Source organism: Penaeus monodon, chromosome 38, assembly GCF_015228065.2.
Source record: "Penaeus monodon isolate SGIC_2016 chromosome 38, NSTDA_Pmon_1, whole genome shotgun sequence".
NCBI lineage: Eukaryota > Metazoa > Arthropoda > Malacostraca > Decapoda > Penaeidae > Penaeus > Penaeus monodon.
In genome coordinates this window covers 7,807,620-7,825,119 of record NC_051423.1, presented here as the reverse complement: position 1 = coordinate 7,825,119, position 17,500 = coordinate 7,807,620, and the positions used below count along the sequence as shown (strand labels likewise).

The window sequence follows — 17,500 nt, the reverse complement described above, 5'->3', positions numbered from 1 at the left end:
AATACGCAAATCAGACTAAAAATAGAAAAACAAGAAAAAAAAATCTCATTTGCCAAGCATCTCCCTCCCCAAAACGTGACAAGGCGCGGCATTAAACCGTTTTCTTTAATCCAAAATATTCAAATGACCGCCATGCTTTCCCTCTTCTTTAGAAATCGCTTAAGTTCATCCACGGAGACACGCACGCGATCACGATCTTTTCCTCTCTCGGGCGTGACATAAAGAACTCACTGGAGGCTTTAAAATGGTAAGGGCGAAGAGCAATAGGGATGAATCACCATTGCAATTTCACGGCGAGATAAACAAACAGAAAATATAATGATGAAAATGGGGAAAATAGGAGGAAGTGAGGATATGAAATTGAAGAAGGCGAGGAACGGAAATAGGGTTGGTGCTAAAGACTATTTTTTTTTTCTTAGAAATGCACTTAAAACAGAAGACCGTGTGAAAAGGCTAGTAATTACATTTATTCGATAATTCCTAAGTAAGCGATGCTCCTTATCTAATATACGGTGATGTTATTCTGAGCATGTCACACTAACATAATTATCACCAACCAATTAAGTGCATTTTAGCCTTGATAAAGAAAACAAATGTAGAAAGGATACGTTTTAGCCATTACAAACTGCCGATTCTGGTGAGTAGACGACCGACTAACTGCCCGGACTTTATCACTTCCTCGAACACATGCTAATACGCCCTTCATTTTTTTTTTTTGCAAGAAGACGGAGAAGTCTTTGGTTAAATGTTACTGATATTAATCCCAATATTTTGAAATGAAGGATTATATATATATATATATATATATATATATATATATATATATATATATATATATATATATACATATATATATATTATATATATATGTATATATATATATATATATTATATATATATATATATATATATATATATATATATATATGTACTGCATTTCCTCCCGCTTCTAAATGGCATTGTTGTTTAATATACCATGAGGACATTTAAAATGCTTTAATGTTTAAATGTGCCATTAAATTTTTTAAAAAATTGAGAATGACTGGCTATAACTCATCAAGACAAAGGGAATCATAATCTAACTCCTCATTTTTAGACATTAAACCACTAAAATTCACCCACCCGATAAAAAAAAAAAGAAGCGAACAACTAGGGGATAGAAAAAAAAGACAAGCGAGCAAGCGGGCAGGAAGGAAGAAATAGGAGGAGGGGGAGGAGGAAGGGAGGGAGCGAGAGCAGGCAAGGTTAACCATTGCTTAAAATAGCCATGTCATCACAGCATACCATAGGGACCGGCGGTACTACGGTCTACTGCAGACGAGCTAATGCACAGTTTATATAACACTTTTTTCCCCTTATTTCATCCTAACTTGAGTGAGCTGTGGGAAGTGTAACACGTTCTGTATATAAGGTGTTGTGTAGTTTTTGGTGTCAACTAAAACCTCGTTATCACTGTTCTCTATTTTCGTTTTTGCGTTTTTTTCGCTTTTTTTCTTTTCTTTTCTCCCTCTTTACTATTCGCAAATGCAATTTCACTTTTCCTTCCCATATCTTATCTCCTCACATCTCATGACTTAACCTTTCAAAGAAATAACAACGAAGAATAATACTTGTAAGGAAACAATCACGAAATAACATAAAATAAATAAATAAATAAATAAAATTCATCCACGGAAATAAACAACCTTCAAAATACTTAGTTTCATGTAAAATTTTCTTCACCTTTCGCTTTCCACCCTCTGTTAAGTGTATATCTTTTGTTTTCATTATTTCACACTTTTATTGCTAATTTTTCTCGCTCACATCTTCCCGTCTTTATATACGTATTTCGAAATGAAGAGATATTTCTGGGCTGTTTCGTATACACAAAAGCAGAATATATTTGAATACACATGTATACGTATGTATATAAATGAGCATCGATCTCTATGTCTATTTACCTGATTTTTTATTAATGCCTTTTCTACGACTACTTGTCTACTTATACGTCTATACAATCATAATTCTAAAAATTGTCAAACGCTTCGGCTATCTACATATCTAAATATTTGTTTATTCTATTATATCTCCTTCTATGGACTACCTGTCTATCTACAGGTACGAAGTTAATATACACATGTATGTCTGGATGGATGCATACAGAATATGTATGTACCTATACGTGAGAGCGTGCGTATGTGAATGTGCGTGTGCATGCATGGGCGTGTGTTTGCACGCTCGCGTACATATGTTAGTGCATGTGAGTAAGTGAGCTTGTTATTGTTTCTAAGCGTGCTTGTGCGTCAAGTGTGCCTGTATGTGTGCGTGCACACACATACAAAAACATAAATTCATGTACTCTATATACATATGTATACATTTACACATATATGAATACATTCATATACACATGTAGACGTATGCAGCATATATCATACAATATAAAACATAAAAATGATAATCAATATACAGTATAGTTTACAAAATACGGAACACTCAAAGGGACGGTGAAGCCACACCGTACATATTCCCGTCACCTCACACACACGCAAACAATTTTTCTCACAGCAATATCCTAACATCAGTTTCCGGCGATATGTAAACATGTTATATTCATTATCAGTTACTTTAATTCATTACCAAGTTTCCATTCAGTTATCCACTCATTTACTATAATCATATTTTTTTTTATTTGAAAGTTTATTGTACAACACAATTAATAAGGAACTTAGTTATCAAATTAATATATCATGCAGAGGGTAAAAAAACAAACAATTATGAAGAAAAAAGAAATAACATAACAAAATCATACAAGAAAAAAATAGAAAAGCCGGCTCGGGGAATCTGGCACCTACCTGGAAAGCTGTGAGTTAGTGGGCGTAGGGGAGTGAGCGCGGGCGGTATGACTGGGCGTAGCGAAGTCACTGGTAGACGCCCACCTCTTGTTGAGCGCCCCGAGTTGTTGTGGGCGCGCGGGAGAGGCAAAAGGGGAAGGGGATGGCGTGTGCCTGGCGTGATGAACAGGGTGGTGAGAGGCCTGAGCCTGGGCATGTGTGGGCGAGGGGGAGGGAGCGGGGCTAACTGAGGAGGAGCTGTGCCCGTCCGAATACAAGCTCGACGTGGATTGGTAGTGGGCACTGCGTCTGCTGGCAAGAGGGCGTGAGAGGCGTCAGCAAAAGGGGGCACACGGGCGTATGCACTCGGGCACGGGCATTAGAGCTAACACTCATTTACAATCAAGTCTCCGGATCTGGTGTTCAAGGAGCAGGACTTACGAGACTTACGAGCGATTATTTGAGTTTACGGTTAAAAGGCACGTTTTCTTTTATTAGCTAGACATACGTTTTCTTTCTTGAACTGTTACTAAAATTGTAACTGCATGCTAAGGAATGCACTTAAATAATGCAAGGGATATATACATACATAATTTTCAATGCAGTCCCCATCATCAGTAAACACAGAATCAGAAAGAAAGAAAGAAAGAGAGAGAGAGAGAGAGAGAGAGAGAGAGAGAGAGAGAGAGAGAGAGAGAGAGAGAGAGAGGAGAGAGAGAGAGAGAGGAGAGAGAGAGAGAGAGAGAGAGAGAGAGAGAGGAGAGAGAAGAGAGAGAGAGAGAGAGAGAGGGAGAGAGAGAGAGGAGAGAGAGGAGAGATGAGAGAGAGGAGGAGAGGGAGAGGGAGAGAGAGAGAGGAGAGAAGGAGAGAGAGGAGAGAGAGAGAGAGAGAGAGAGAGAAAAGAGGGAGAGAGAGAGAGAGAAAAGAGAGAAGAGGAGAGAGAGAGAAAAAAGAGGGCGGAGAGAGAGAGAGAGGAGAGAGAGGGAGGAAAAAGAGGAGAGAAGGAGAGAGAGAGAGGGGAGAGGAGAGAGAGAGGAGAGAAGAGAGGAAAGAGAGAGAGAGAGAAGAGAGAGGAGAGAGAACGAGGGAGAGGGAGAGAAAAAAATATAAATACAGAAGCGAATGCCAGACAGAGGGAAAATGGCGGACTACAATTGCAACATTTTAGTATCTTCACAAGCACATAGCAAAGAGCTAATACGCTTACCAGTTATTTGAAATGCCCATGCGTGACGTGCATATATTAACCAATGTAATCCATGCTACATACAAAGAGTACTCACTTTCGTTTTAAAGTGTATGGAAGTAAACTCGCATAGATTGATGGAGTGTATGACACTAACTCAAAAAAACGATTCTTTTAACCCAGTACTGCAGCTTTATCCACCAAATACGAATAGATAAGAGATCACTATCAAAGATAGATATTACTGCTATAGATAGCGATAACCATTAATTTGACAATAACCGATAGATTTCCATGTTTTCACCTCCGTTTGAACACCAGATAAAGAGGATCTGAATTTATGGGGATTTCGGGCATTCTTTTCCCAAGGAGATCACTATATCGTCTTTTAAAGATGGGGTCTCAGGTACTGTTATCTGGATTTGGCTGAAAGCTTTGTTTTAAAGAAAATGATACGACAAGGAAAAAAAAAATTGCTAAAATTTTAAGCATAAAAAAATCATATGAAATGCTTTGCATCTGTAGCTGCAGTAATATATGCATTTTGGGCTTTGGCAAATAAAAAAAAAAGTTCCTGGACAGCCTAGTTCTAGCGCTGCTGAATCTAAACGATCAAAACTTAAACTGACCAAACATGCTCTAGCTGCAATCAGACAAAACTATGCGTATAACATGATTAGGCTTCTAACACTATGAAAACACAAAGAATTAAATCTCTGGGACAGTTTAGAACAATACTCATTATAGAGGGAAACATTCATATATATCAGTATTAAATATATAACATATTATAATATATATATATTATATAATATATATATATATATATATATATATATATATATATATATATAATATATATATATATATATAATATATATTATATATATATATATATATGTATATATATATATAAATATATAATATATATAATATATTAATATTATATATATTATATATATATATATATATATATATATTATATATATATATATATATATATATGAAGCTTCACCGATGGAGCAGTTTGCATGCTGTGATAGATTGTTTCACATAGTAACATAAGATACTTAGGATACATTGTCCCTCATAGTAACATAAGATACTTACAACATATTAAATGTATTTTGGGTGTATAATATTAATCTTATAATAAAATCAATTATTATAATAAAGTTGTAATTCCGTGCCAATTATAAATCAGTCTGCAAACTGCTACATTCAGTTAATTTGCTTCTTCAAATTCATTTTGCACTTATTTTTGATGGCCTATGATACTTACCTCTTCCTCAAAAAATAAATTTATTGTCACTTTCCCTACTCCAAATCACGCTTAATATCCTACCGCGAATGCAAAGAATACATCATCATTTCTTCCCTTTACAATTAAATTATTCCCACCATGTATGACTGGCACTAATATCTACATTCTTGTTTTCTGACTGACACGACCCTTTATTTCTGCAGGTGTTGCCTCTCGTTCCAACTATTACTTCAACACTATAAACGTACTTTATCTTGTTTCTGCAACAATCGTATCTTACATAAATATCAACTTTATATATATATATATATATATATATACATATATATATATATATATATATATATATATATATATATATATATATATAAAATATATATATATATATATATATATGATTGTGTGTGTGTGTGTGTGTGTGTGTGTGTACATATATATATATATATATATATATATATATATATATATATATATATATATATATATATATATATATATACGACAGAATGTGTATATGTATTAAACCAAATAACTCCACACTATACACAGCCGAACATACGTAAAAATATATTACACAAATATATATTCATTTCTGTAAAATCAACAGCCTCCCCATCCTACCATGAAGACCTCAAGGCCAGCTGATCTTTTACCTGATCTGTGTCGCTGAAGGGGACCTGCCGGGGACGTAGGAGGAGGCCCGCTTGGAGACGTCACGGGCTGAGTCACTGTGGTGGTGTCGAAGCCTCACGCCCTCCTTCGTCGGGGTGGCTCGACCCCCGCTGTGGCTGTTCACTACTGATGAAGGAAACGAGGCGATGAAAGGGTGCTCTGGCTGATGATTTGTTCGCGAGGAGGATTTTTTTCTTGTATCTGTCGATTTTCTTTTTATCATTATTATCATTATTATTTTGTGTGTGTGCGTTCTGAGGTTTTGATATTAAGTGAGGTTTGGTTGTGTACCATCTACTGTCGTGACGAATTGTTACTAGATGCTAAGATGTAATGTGTGTTCACTGTTCATAAAAGGAGAGACATGAAGGAAAAACGCGATTTTTTTACGTGTAAATTACGAAAAAATCGCAATACATACAAGAAAAAAATATGCAGAATGTAGAACATATGTTAGCTTACCTCTGGCACCTTCAATTGTGTTAATTCTTCTCAAAACATCAGCCAGTGTTGACCTCAAACACATAATTTCATCTGTCTGCTCGTGGACCTTTTTCTCTAAGTCTGCCACTCGGTCCCGCAGACTCTGGTTCTCATTTTCTATCATCTCATCTGTAAAGAAAACGTAATTTATTTTATGGTGGACTATTGTATATAGACTATTCGAAAATATTTGGCTTATTCATATGAAGTTTGTTTTTTCGTTAGTATATTATTATTTCTAATAATGAAGAAAAAATAGAAGACTAACGAGGAATGTTGTGCAGGCATAATGTGAACTTAATACTAAAAGTACACAAAACTTCACATCAGTTACTTGCGGCCATCGTAAATAATCAAACTTGTAGCCAATATGCAAATCTGTTCACTTACCATTATTTTGACTGCTGATTCAAGCATCTAATTCCGAAGGATAGAATTCGTCTGAACGTTTCTATTGAATATCTCACTTCCTATTATTTATATACTTACACTATTCAGCACTGCATTCCCGCTGATACAACGACAAATATTGTCCAAAAGTTACGTGACTGTATCTCACAAAATACTACTAGCAGCTTAGTTACCTTGTTCTCATCAAAACAGAGTATTAAAAAAGAAAAGAACAGAAAAAAGTGCATGCAAAAAAAATTGTCTATCCTACAAAAAAAAATACATCAAAACAGAGTACTTTATTCACAAAAAAAAGTTACAATGTCCATAGTGCATGACAAAATCACCATCGGTATGTGCGGACGGACATGCGCGGCTGCCTGACTTACTCCACGCGTCGAACACCTTGGTGATTGTGACGGGGGGTGGAGAGGACCCCAGCATCATCTTGCGGGGTCCCTTGTACCCCCCACTCGTCGAATTGTACATCTTGGATACACTTCAAGAGTTCGTACACGAGAAATAAAAATGTATTCAAATTTTTTTCTCGTTTTCTATTTTTTTTTTTTTTTATTCTAACGAAAATGTGATTTTGATTTTTTTTTTTAATTCAAAATCCTATTGATAAATAAATATATATATATATATCTTTTATCAAATTAGTTTCTTCGATATTTTTTTTTTCAATCTGGTTTTTCACATACGTAAACCTGAACTTTGCACTAAATCAGGGTAGCGTTATGTTGTGCCTCCTACCCGGGGTACGCGCCGTTGTAGGACCAAGTACTACCCGGGGGCGACAACTCCGTACTTTCGAGTTACGTAGAACAGAGTGGCTTTGTCTTGAGGTTCGGGCTGGGTCGCAGAATCTTCCATGTTGCTAAATCATACATAAGTCTGTTTTAGGCCCGTTTTTTTTATTCAAGTCGTGCACTAGATTTATTTTTATGAAGGTTTTTTTCTGGTTTTGTATATTTGTATCACTTTTTTTTTCACCTGCGTTCTTTTTAGTAGTAAGTCAATGTTTAAAATCCTTTAACTGCACACGAAGGAAAGAAGAGTTGTGTTAGTACATTAATAAAAAGTATAAAAGAAAAAAAAAATCGGTGTTTATACTGACATACAGATACGGAGATAATTGGTATTGCAATGCAATAACAATGCACAATACTGCATTCTGTGCATTGTCACGTTCTGACATTCACTCTGTTATTGAAGTACAGTAGCTCTGAGTCTCTCTCTCTCTCTCTCTCTCTCTCTCTCTCTCTCTTCTCTCTCTCTCTCTCTCTCTCTCTCTCTCTCTCTCTCTCTCTCTCTCTCTCTCTCTCTCTTTCACTCATTCACTCATTCACTCCCTCACTCACTCTCTCTCTCTCTCACACACACACACACCACACACACACACACACACACACACACACACACACACACACACACACACACCACACACACACACACACACACACACACACACACACACACACACTCCCCCCCCCCCTCTCTCTCTCTCTCTCTCTCTCTCTCTCTCTCTCTCTCTCTCTCTCTCTCTCTCTCTCTCTCTCTCTCTCTCTCTTAATCTCCATCTCAATCCCAATCCCTCTCCCTCCCTCCCTCCCTTCTCAACGGCCCAAACCCCCCTTCACCCCCTCCACCACTCCCTCTCTCTTCCATACGTCCCCATCACCTACCTAAGGGGAGGGAGGCTTCCATAATAGGGACCCGATTATCATAATTTCGCAACACTTATCCTTTTTTTTTTCTTTCACACGTACGTATATGGCACGTACGCTTTGCATAATTGTCAATATTGTCCGCTCTTCCTGCGGCTGATTAGCGGGGGAGGGTTAGAGCCAGGGCGCCGGATGAGTGTTAGTTCATAGGGCTTTGGGAACGAAAGAATGGATGAAAAAGTGTTTATTCAGAGGGCTGTGAGATTCAGGAACGGATGTGTATTTTTTTTTTCTTTTTTTTTATCTGTTCTTTCGTCGATTTTTTTTTCTCTCTCTTTTTTTCTGTCTCTCTTTTTAAATTGGTGTGAAGTTCGTAATGGCCACCGGAAGAATTTTTTTTTCTATGTGTATAATTTGAAAAATTATAATTTGAATGAATAATCGTAGGCGGTAAATGCCCATATCCCGTTATCTGATCATGAAGTTTACTATCATTGGGCTCTTATCGGATAAGGATAATAACAACAATAACAACAACAATAATAAAGATAATAATAACAATACTGATGATGGTGATAACACCAACACTAATAATAATAATAATAATAATAATAATAATAATAATAATAATAATAATAATAATAATAATAATAATAACAATAACAACAACAACAACAACAACAACAACAACAATAATAATAATAATAATAATAATAATAATAACAATAACAACAACAACAACAACAAAACAACAACAACAATAATAATAATAATAATAATAATAATAATAATAATAATAATAACAATAACAACAACAACAACAACAACAACAAACAAAATAATAATAATAATAATAATAATAATAATAATAATAATAATAATAATAACAATAACAACAACAACAACAACACAACAACAACAATAATAATAATAATAATAATAATAATAATAATAATAATAATAATAATAATAATAAATAATAATAATAAAACTATAATACTGATCATAATCCCAATAACCCCAATAACAATTAAAACAACGACAACAATATAAATAACAAAAGAACAACGAGAACAACCATAACAAATCAAAGAATGCCCAGAAGCCGCGGAATGACCTCTCTCTTGTGACCCAACCTCCCAGCGGGTATTTACAAGGTCATGCCCAGTCATCACGCCAATCTGCAGTTGAACAAAGATTTCTAAGCTGAATGCGCGGTGGTATTCTGGGTACGTTTTGAGATAAGCTTCGTTGACTTGGATAACTTGACCCTGTAGAGTCGTGCAGAGTCGTAAGGTGTAGGTTAATAGAAAATGGGGGTTGGTTTATTGTGATTGGGGATGGGGTATGTTTATCTGCGTGTCTGTTGTCTGCATCTCTTAACTTTCACTCTCTGTCTTACTGTGTGTGTGTGTGTGTGTGTGTGTGTGTGTGTGTGTGTGTGTGTGTGTGTGTGTGTGTGTGTAGCTGTCTGTCTGTCTGTCTGTCTGTCTTTCTTCTACTTCTCCCCCTCCCTCCCTTCCTCTCTCCCTCCCACTCTCCCTTCTACTCCCTCTCTCTCCCTCCAACTCTCTTTCTCTCCCTCCCACTCTCTTTCTCTCCCTCCCCCTCACACTCTCCCTCCCACTCTCTCCCTCCCCCCCTCCCTCTCTTTCTATCCCTTCCTCTCTCCCTCTCCCACTCTCCCTCCCACTCACTCATCACAACAAAACTGGGAGAGTCTTTTCCCTTCTTGAACTTTCACGGAGACTATGTGTATCATTTGAATTAATTACCTGTCGCACGTCACGTACTAGATGCCTTTAATTAGAAGCCTACCTGTTCAGAGATGAGAGTTTAATGCTACGAATTGTAACGGTCAACTTAAATCCATTTTTTCATCGTAACTTCATTTTTTATTCTGCTATTTCAAATACAGTGCCTATCGTATTGTAGTAGTAGTAGTATAGTAGTAGTAGTAGTAGTAGTAGTAGTAGTAGTAGTAGTAGTAGTAGTAGTGGTAGTAGTAGTAGTAGTAGTAGTTGTAGTAGTTGTAGTAGTAGTAGTAGTAGTAATAATAATAATAATAATAATAATAATAATAATAATAATAATAATAATAATAATAATAATAATAATAATAATAATAATAATAATAATAATAATAATAATAATAAAAATAATAATAAATGAAAAAAATATATAAATAATAATAACAATAACAAAAAAGTAATAATGATAATAACACAACAACGTCAATGATAATAACAACAACAAAATAAGAAAGAAATGAAAATATACTCCCCATCAACCATCTTCACACACAGTCGCTATCAACATCTTTCCTTTCATCTAATCACTATCTTTAGGCTAAAACATCCCCCGAAAGAACACCATATCCACACTCACTATTCTCAGCGACGTCACCATCCCTAGAACCGCCCACTCCCGCCCATTCACCCATTCACCCATTCACATAATCATTATACTCGTCACGACAGCTATCTTCCTGCCCGACTGAAAAGGATTTTTTTTTTCTCCCCAACAAAAACATTTCACATTCTCTTTCCATGCAGCTGTTTCTCTTTTACTTTCTCTCTCTTTCTCTTCCTGTTTTTTTTTCTTTGTCTCTCTTTTCCTTTTTCTTTCTTTCTCTTTCACTTTCTCTCTCTCTCTCTCTCTCTCTCATCGTTCTTCCCTTCATGTCTCTGTGTCTCCCCCTCTCTTCCTTTCACCTTCTCTCTCTTTCTTGCATTCCATTCCTTCCTCTCTATCTATTCATTCCCTCCACTTTCTCTGTCTCTCTTACACTCCTTCCCCCTCCCTCCTCTATCTCCCTCCTTCCCTTCCTTTCCTTATTCCCCCGTCTCTCCCTCCGTTCCTCACACCCATCCTCCCTCCCTGCTTCCCTCTCCTTCCTTTTCCCAATTCCCCTGTCCCTCCCTCCTTCCCTCCCTCTCCTTCATCTCCCTTTCTCCCACACCTGCCGAGCGAACGAGCAAGGGAAGAGGGGGGGGGGGGGGGCAGAGCAGACCATTCTAAAGTCTTACGCAATTCGTGGAGACGGACACGAGCGACGGTAGTTCTGTGTTTGTTTGTTTGAATTAGGGGGAAAGGTGAGTTATTCCCTCTGTTTGGTCTTGACATTTTATTATAATTTGTCCTTTCATTTGTATCTTCATTTTTCTCGAGTGAAATGAAACAGGTGGGTAGTTCAGGCGGCAATACATTCCGCACTTTTATCGCGTTAGAAAAAGCTGTTCCTCTGAATATTTTATGGCATAAATGGTCAAGTAATTTAGTTTTAGGCATTTGCATACTGGGCCACGCTGAACGATGCTACTGCCATGGCGTGAGTGAAATGGGATATAATCTATTATCTGTTGAACAATCTACGTGAGGTATATTCTTTACAAAACATATGTTATTTTTTATGTAAGAGGACAGCTGTAATATGATGAGAGAAATTCTCCCTCATTATCTTTCCCAGCTGTACTTTCTGTCTGTCTGTCTATCTGTCTGTCTGTCTGTCTGTCTGTCTGTCTGTCTGTCTCTCATTCTCTCTCTCTCTCTCTCTCTCTCTCTCTCTCTCTCTCTCTCTCTCTCTCTCTCTCTCTCTCTCTCTCTACCCTAATAATCATTTAGGATAATCTAATGAAAACTACTAAATCAATAAACACAAACAATTAAGAATTTAACTGCACGCTACGAAATGGATGCCATCTAATTTCCATTTCTCTCTCTTATTTCCTTTTCTCTTTCCTTCTCCATTTCTTCTATCCCTCATTTTTTTTCTCTCTCTCTCTCTCTCTCTCTCTCTCTCTCTCTCTCTCTCTCTCTCTCTCTCTCTCTCTCTCTCTCTCTCCTATTCCTTTCTATTAGGCTGTCGAGTTACAAGGTTATCTAAAAAGCTATCAAATCCTTTTACTCAAACGTGTTCTTTATCATTACTATTATTATCATCATCAGTATCATTATCAGTTATTATCATCATTATAAGAACAATAATAATAATAATAATAATAACACTACTACTACTACTACTACTACTACTACTACTACTACTGCTACTACTACTACTTCTACTACTACTACTACTAATAATGATAATAATACCAATGATAATAATAACAATAATTATCATTATGATGATTGTGATGTGTGTGCGCACACGCACACACTCTCTCTCTCTCTCTCTCTCTCTCTCTCACTCTCTCTCTCTCTCACACACACACACACACACACACACACACACACACACACACACACACACACACACACACACACACACACACACACACACACACACACACACACACACGCACGCACGCACGCACACATTAACGCACGTGCGTGCACATGAACACGCACACACTCCTCCACCCTCTCTTAAAGAAAAAAAAAAAAAACACAGCCTGAGGACTTCATTGATAACATGCTTCGTCTTGGTGATTACGGGGCGCCGCCCTTTGGCACCGCAGGGTAGTGCCACCTCCCGAAGGAGAGAGGAAGTGGGAGGGCCCGAGGAGAGGTAGATAGAGGGGGAGGGGACGGAAGGAGAGGGAAGAGGGGTAGGGGCAGGGAAAGAGGAGGGATGAGGAGGAGGAGAGAGGGCGGGGAGGGGGGGGAGGAGACAGAAGAAGAGGAGGGGGGAGAGGGAGGAGGAAGAGGAGGGGGAGAGGGCGGACGAAAGGGTGCGGGTGGGAGGGGGAATGGCCAGCGAGGCTGAGGGATTAGACGTGAAAAATGCTGCTTTGGGGGAATTGATGATCTCTTCCTTTTTTTCATGATTCTAGTGTTTTTTTTTCTTTTTTTTCACCCGCTGTTGTGCTGATGTGAACCCCGGGCGCACCTGAGTCATCCATACCTCCTCCCCCTCTACCTTTTTATTTCCTTCCTTTCTGTTGTTTTTTTTCGTCTCTGTCTTCCTCGTCCTCCTCCTCCTCCCCCGCCTTGCATTGCCTTCCTTCTCATCTCCCTCCTCCTCCTCCTCCTCCTCTTCCGCCTCCTTCTTCTCTTCCTCCTCCTCTTTTTTCATCTCTAAAGCCTCTGTTCTGTCTTCTTCCTCTTCCGCCTCCTTGCATTGTCCCCCTCTCTTCCTCCTCCTTCTTCCTCTTTTTCTTCTTCTTCTTCCCCCTCCTCCTCCTCCTCTCTTTATTTTTCCTTCTTTTCCGTATTCTTGTTCCTCTCCTCCTTGTTATCCCCTTCTTTCGCCTTCTTCTTCTCCTTCTCCTCCTCTTCATCAACGTCTCCCTATTCTTACTCCTCTTGTTTGTTGTTTTTTGTTGATGTCATTGTTATTGCAGTTTTTTTATGTCGTTGTTGCTGTTATTCTTATTCTGCTTTCTACTCCATTCATTCCTCCCTTTCCTCTTATTCCTCCCCCTCCTCCCCCCTCCCCCTCCCCCTCTTCTCCACCTCATTTCTAGACCCTTTACCACGCGCGAAATTTCCGTGAGATAACCATAAACATAAAAAAAGAAAAAACAACAACTTCATCCGAACAACAATAAAACACAAGCAAGGACAACAACAACATAAAAATAGCGTCTTAACCCTCGGAACGACCTCGGCTTTGGCTTCATAATTCTCGAACTCTTTGGCTCATAAATTTAGATAAACTTCCAAAGAGAGATTTTCTAAATAACACCATAAGTCTCCAAGGTTGAACCAAGGGGGGGGGGTTGGGGGGAAGAGGGGAAGGGGAAAGGGGGAAGGTGAGGGAATGAGTCTAAATCCTGATTCATTTACCTGATTGTCTCTCGTTCTCTTAATTTTTTTTTTTCTCTCTCTCTCTCCCCCTTTCTCTTATTCTCTCCCTCCCTCCCTCCCCTTCCTCCTCTCTCTCTTTCGGTTTGTCTGTCTGACTTTGTCTCTGTCTGTCTGTGTGTCTGTCTGTCTGTCTGTCGGCCTGCCTGTCTGTCTTTATCCCACTTCATTCTCTTTTTTTTTCAATAATTTTTTTCTCTCTCAAAGTACGTCTAAATCACGAATCACTCCCCTGCTTCCTATAGTGTCTTTCTTCATTTTTTTTTTCTTCTTTTCTTCCAAAAAATCACCAGAATAAAAGTCTTCACTCACAACGGGTAAAATTCGAACTAGAAAATCACAAAGAAAAAGAAAAAGAAAAGAAAAGAAAAAAAAAATGGCGGAAATATATACTTGGCGTCCATTTCAATTTCTTCTCATATTTTTATCTTTATTTCTTGTCTTTTCCCTCTCATTCTCATTCTTCTTTCTTGTCTCTTTTTTTTCCCTATCATTATCCCCCTGCTTCTTCTCCCTTTTTTTTCATTATCTTCCCTTTACGTGTAACTATTTAAGAAACTTGCTGGGCCTCGCAGATACTGTAATCGAGGTTAGCTCCACCCTCGTTCAGTGCGGTTTCTTCATTTTTCTATACATATTTTTTTCTCCTCTTCTCCACACTTTGTTCAAAATGGTTTCTTGATTTAATGATACATACATACTTATGTGTGCAGACAGACAGACAGACAGACAGACAGACAGACACACACACACACACACACACATACACACACATACACACACACACACACACACACACACACACATACACACACACACACACACACATACAGAGAGAGAGAGAGAGAGAGAGAGAGAGAGAGAGAGAGAGAGAGAGAGAGAGAGAGAGAGAGAGAGAGAGAGAGAGAGAGAGAGAGAGAGAGAGAGAGAGAAATCGAGAAAGAAAGAGAGAAAACACGAAAGAAAGAAAGAGAAGGAGATGGAAGGGCTGCATATCAACCAAGACGAGAAGCGAAGGAAGGAGCAAAGGAAGTGCGGCGTTTGCGAGAAGGAAGGCATTCCAGGGAGTCATGACGTCATCGAGATTTTCCTGGATTTTCCTTTTTTTGGGGGGGTGGGGGAAGAGGGATGATGTGGAACAGAGAGACACACACACAAACAAACAAAAATTATATATATATATATATATATATATATATATATATATAAATATATATATAATATATATATATATATATATATATATATATATATATATATATATATATATATATATATATAAGTGATACGTTGGTGAAAATGAAATTTAAGGGAATTTTAGGAAAACTAATGTACATAAAAAAAATACTCGGATATGGACAGAAATAGATAGTTAATTAGACACACGAGAAGTTATTGAAAGATGCCGACACTGAAACAAATACTCACTGTTTAAAAAAAAATAAAACAAAGAAGTGAAAAACTTAAAAAAGGTACAAAAATAAAACCGAAAATATAAATGAAAAATTGGATACGTATCAAAAGAAGACAAAAAATCAAATCGTTTGCAAATCCGTTTTCTTTCACCATAAAACCGACCATCACATGTTTTCCGAAAACATTTCGTCAATGTCAACGAAAGCATACCTAAAAAACGAAATATCCCCCACCCCCCACCCCAGAGAAAAGTGAAAAAAAAGGAAAATATAAATTATTCCTGTCTTCCAACCATGGCTTTGGTTAGTACACAAAGCCTTTACGAAATAGATGGGTTCCTGTTGCCATGTCTTCGGAAAACCATTTTGGTGATGGGTTCGGTCGATGGTACGTCTGTCCCTCTTTTTTTCTCTTCAAACTATGGCCATGAATTCCATTCCCATCGGTGATTTTTTTTTTCCTAATGATTTTTTCCATGAATTCCATTTCCAATGCAATAATGCATTAATTTAACATGATTTTTTTTAAAAAGCAAACGGCGGAGGGAGAGAGGAGAGAGGGGAGTGGGGCAAATAATTGATTTCTGAAGATTCGAAAGTTTTTTTTTTATTATATATTCATTTATTGTTTTTTTTTGCGAGTGTTAAAATAAAACCACGTCATATGGCGATCGGCCTACGTGATGGAAATTCGTGAAACAAGCCTGTAATACGAATATAATGATGAATGATGATGATGCAACCGCGCTGATGACATGATGCAAACGCCAGAGCGAAGTCAGGATTTCCAACAAAGTCACGAAAGATAGCGAATACAGTGAAGCATACAGTGACAAGGGCAAGAAGTGAAAATGTGATTATATGTAGAACAATGTTGAAGGAAAAATAAATGAAAAAAAAAAATAATAAAAAAAATAAATGTATACTCTGGGTTTGTTGTTGCTTCAGAATATTACATTGCGGCGTTCTCTGATCCCCTTTGGTAATTCGCTCTGCCTCCCCTCCCTGGAAATAGACCACACTTCCTAACTACTCTCCCCTCTCCCTTCTTTCTTTTTCTTCTTCTTCTTCCTCTCTCTCTCTCTCTCTCTCTCTCTCTCTCTCTCTCCCCTCCTTCTCTTTCTATCTCTCTCTTCTCATACCCCGTACTCGTTACATCGTTACCTCTTACCCCTTTCCCCTCTCTTCCCACTCTCCTTTCTCTTTTCCCTCTCCCCTGTCTTCCCTTCCCCTCTCTCCTTTCTCCTGTTTCTCCTCTCGCTTCTCTCTCTCTCCCTCCCCTCAACTGCCTGCTCTATCATTAGGGGCGGTTAACTCCACTGCCCTTCCTTTCCCCTCCTCCCTTGCCGCCTCTCCGTCATAGCACAACAATAATTAAAGTTGGGAAAATAGCTTCAGAGAGTTTATCTTCATTCCCCAACAAAGAAAATATCTTCATTAATAAAACAAATTTCGAAAGCAACAGCATAATAGGGAAATTAGCAACTCGGTTCTATAGTTAACAGAGCTGTCAAGAAAACTGACAGTATCTCCGCCTTTTGGAAATATATTACAATAATTTACGTACGTTAAGATAACTGTAATATCTATCACTTTGAAGAAGTAATTGCACATTTCCTGAAAAAAAATAGAGTATCAAATGCGCCAAAATAAACAAGATATCGTCATTACTATTTGAAAAATCGTTGTTCACAGTGGAATAATAAAGGAAAAACCGCCCCTCCCCTTGACAGCTGATCCGATAATGTCAACAAAGGTTAGTAAAGTGGCAACTCGTCCCAACCCTCAGACGAACTTGAAATTCTGCTACTATGCTTATAACCCATTCTTAGAGTCTTAAGGGGGGAAAAGAAGAAGCT

General features: G+C 37.8%; 1 protein-coding gene across 15 annotated transcripts in view; it reads right to left on the bottom strand.

Moving 5' to 3' along the window:
* Positions 1–17,500, bottom strand: part of LOC119596532 (echinoderm microtubule-associated protein-like 2) — a 50,851-nt gene that overhangs the window by 28,417 nt on the left and 4,934 nt on the right. For 5 of the 15 annotated variants that reach the window (XM_037945814.1, XM_037945822.1, XM_037945819.1 and 2 more), the window contains exons 2-5: positions 7,156–7,847; positions 6,398–6,547; positions 5,917–6,136; positions 2,835–3,125 (exon numbers count right to left, since the gene is read on the bottom strand). In XM_037945814.1, coding sequence (XP_037801742.1) covers positions 2,835–3,125; positions 5,917–6,136; positions 6,398–6,547; positions 7,156–7,297 — 803 coding nt within the window. In that variant the 5' untranslated portion in view covers positions 7,298–7,847. The remainder of the gene's footprint in view (positions 1–2,834; positions 3,126–5,916; positions 6,137–6,397; positions 6,548–7,155; positions 7,848–17,500) is intronic. The other 10 variants (XM_037945820.1, XM_037945825.1, XM_037945827.1 and 7 more) reach the window with 8 other exon arrangements.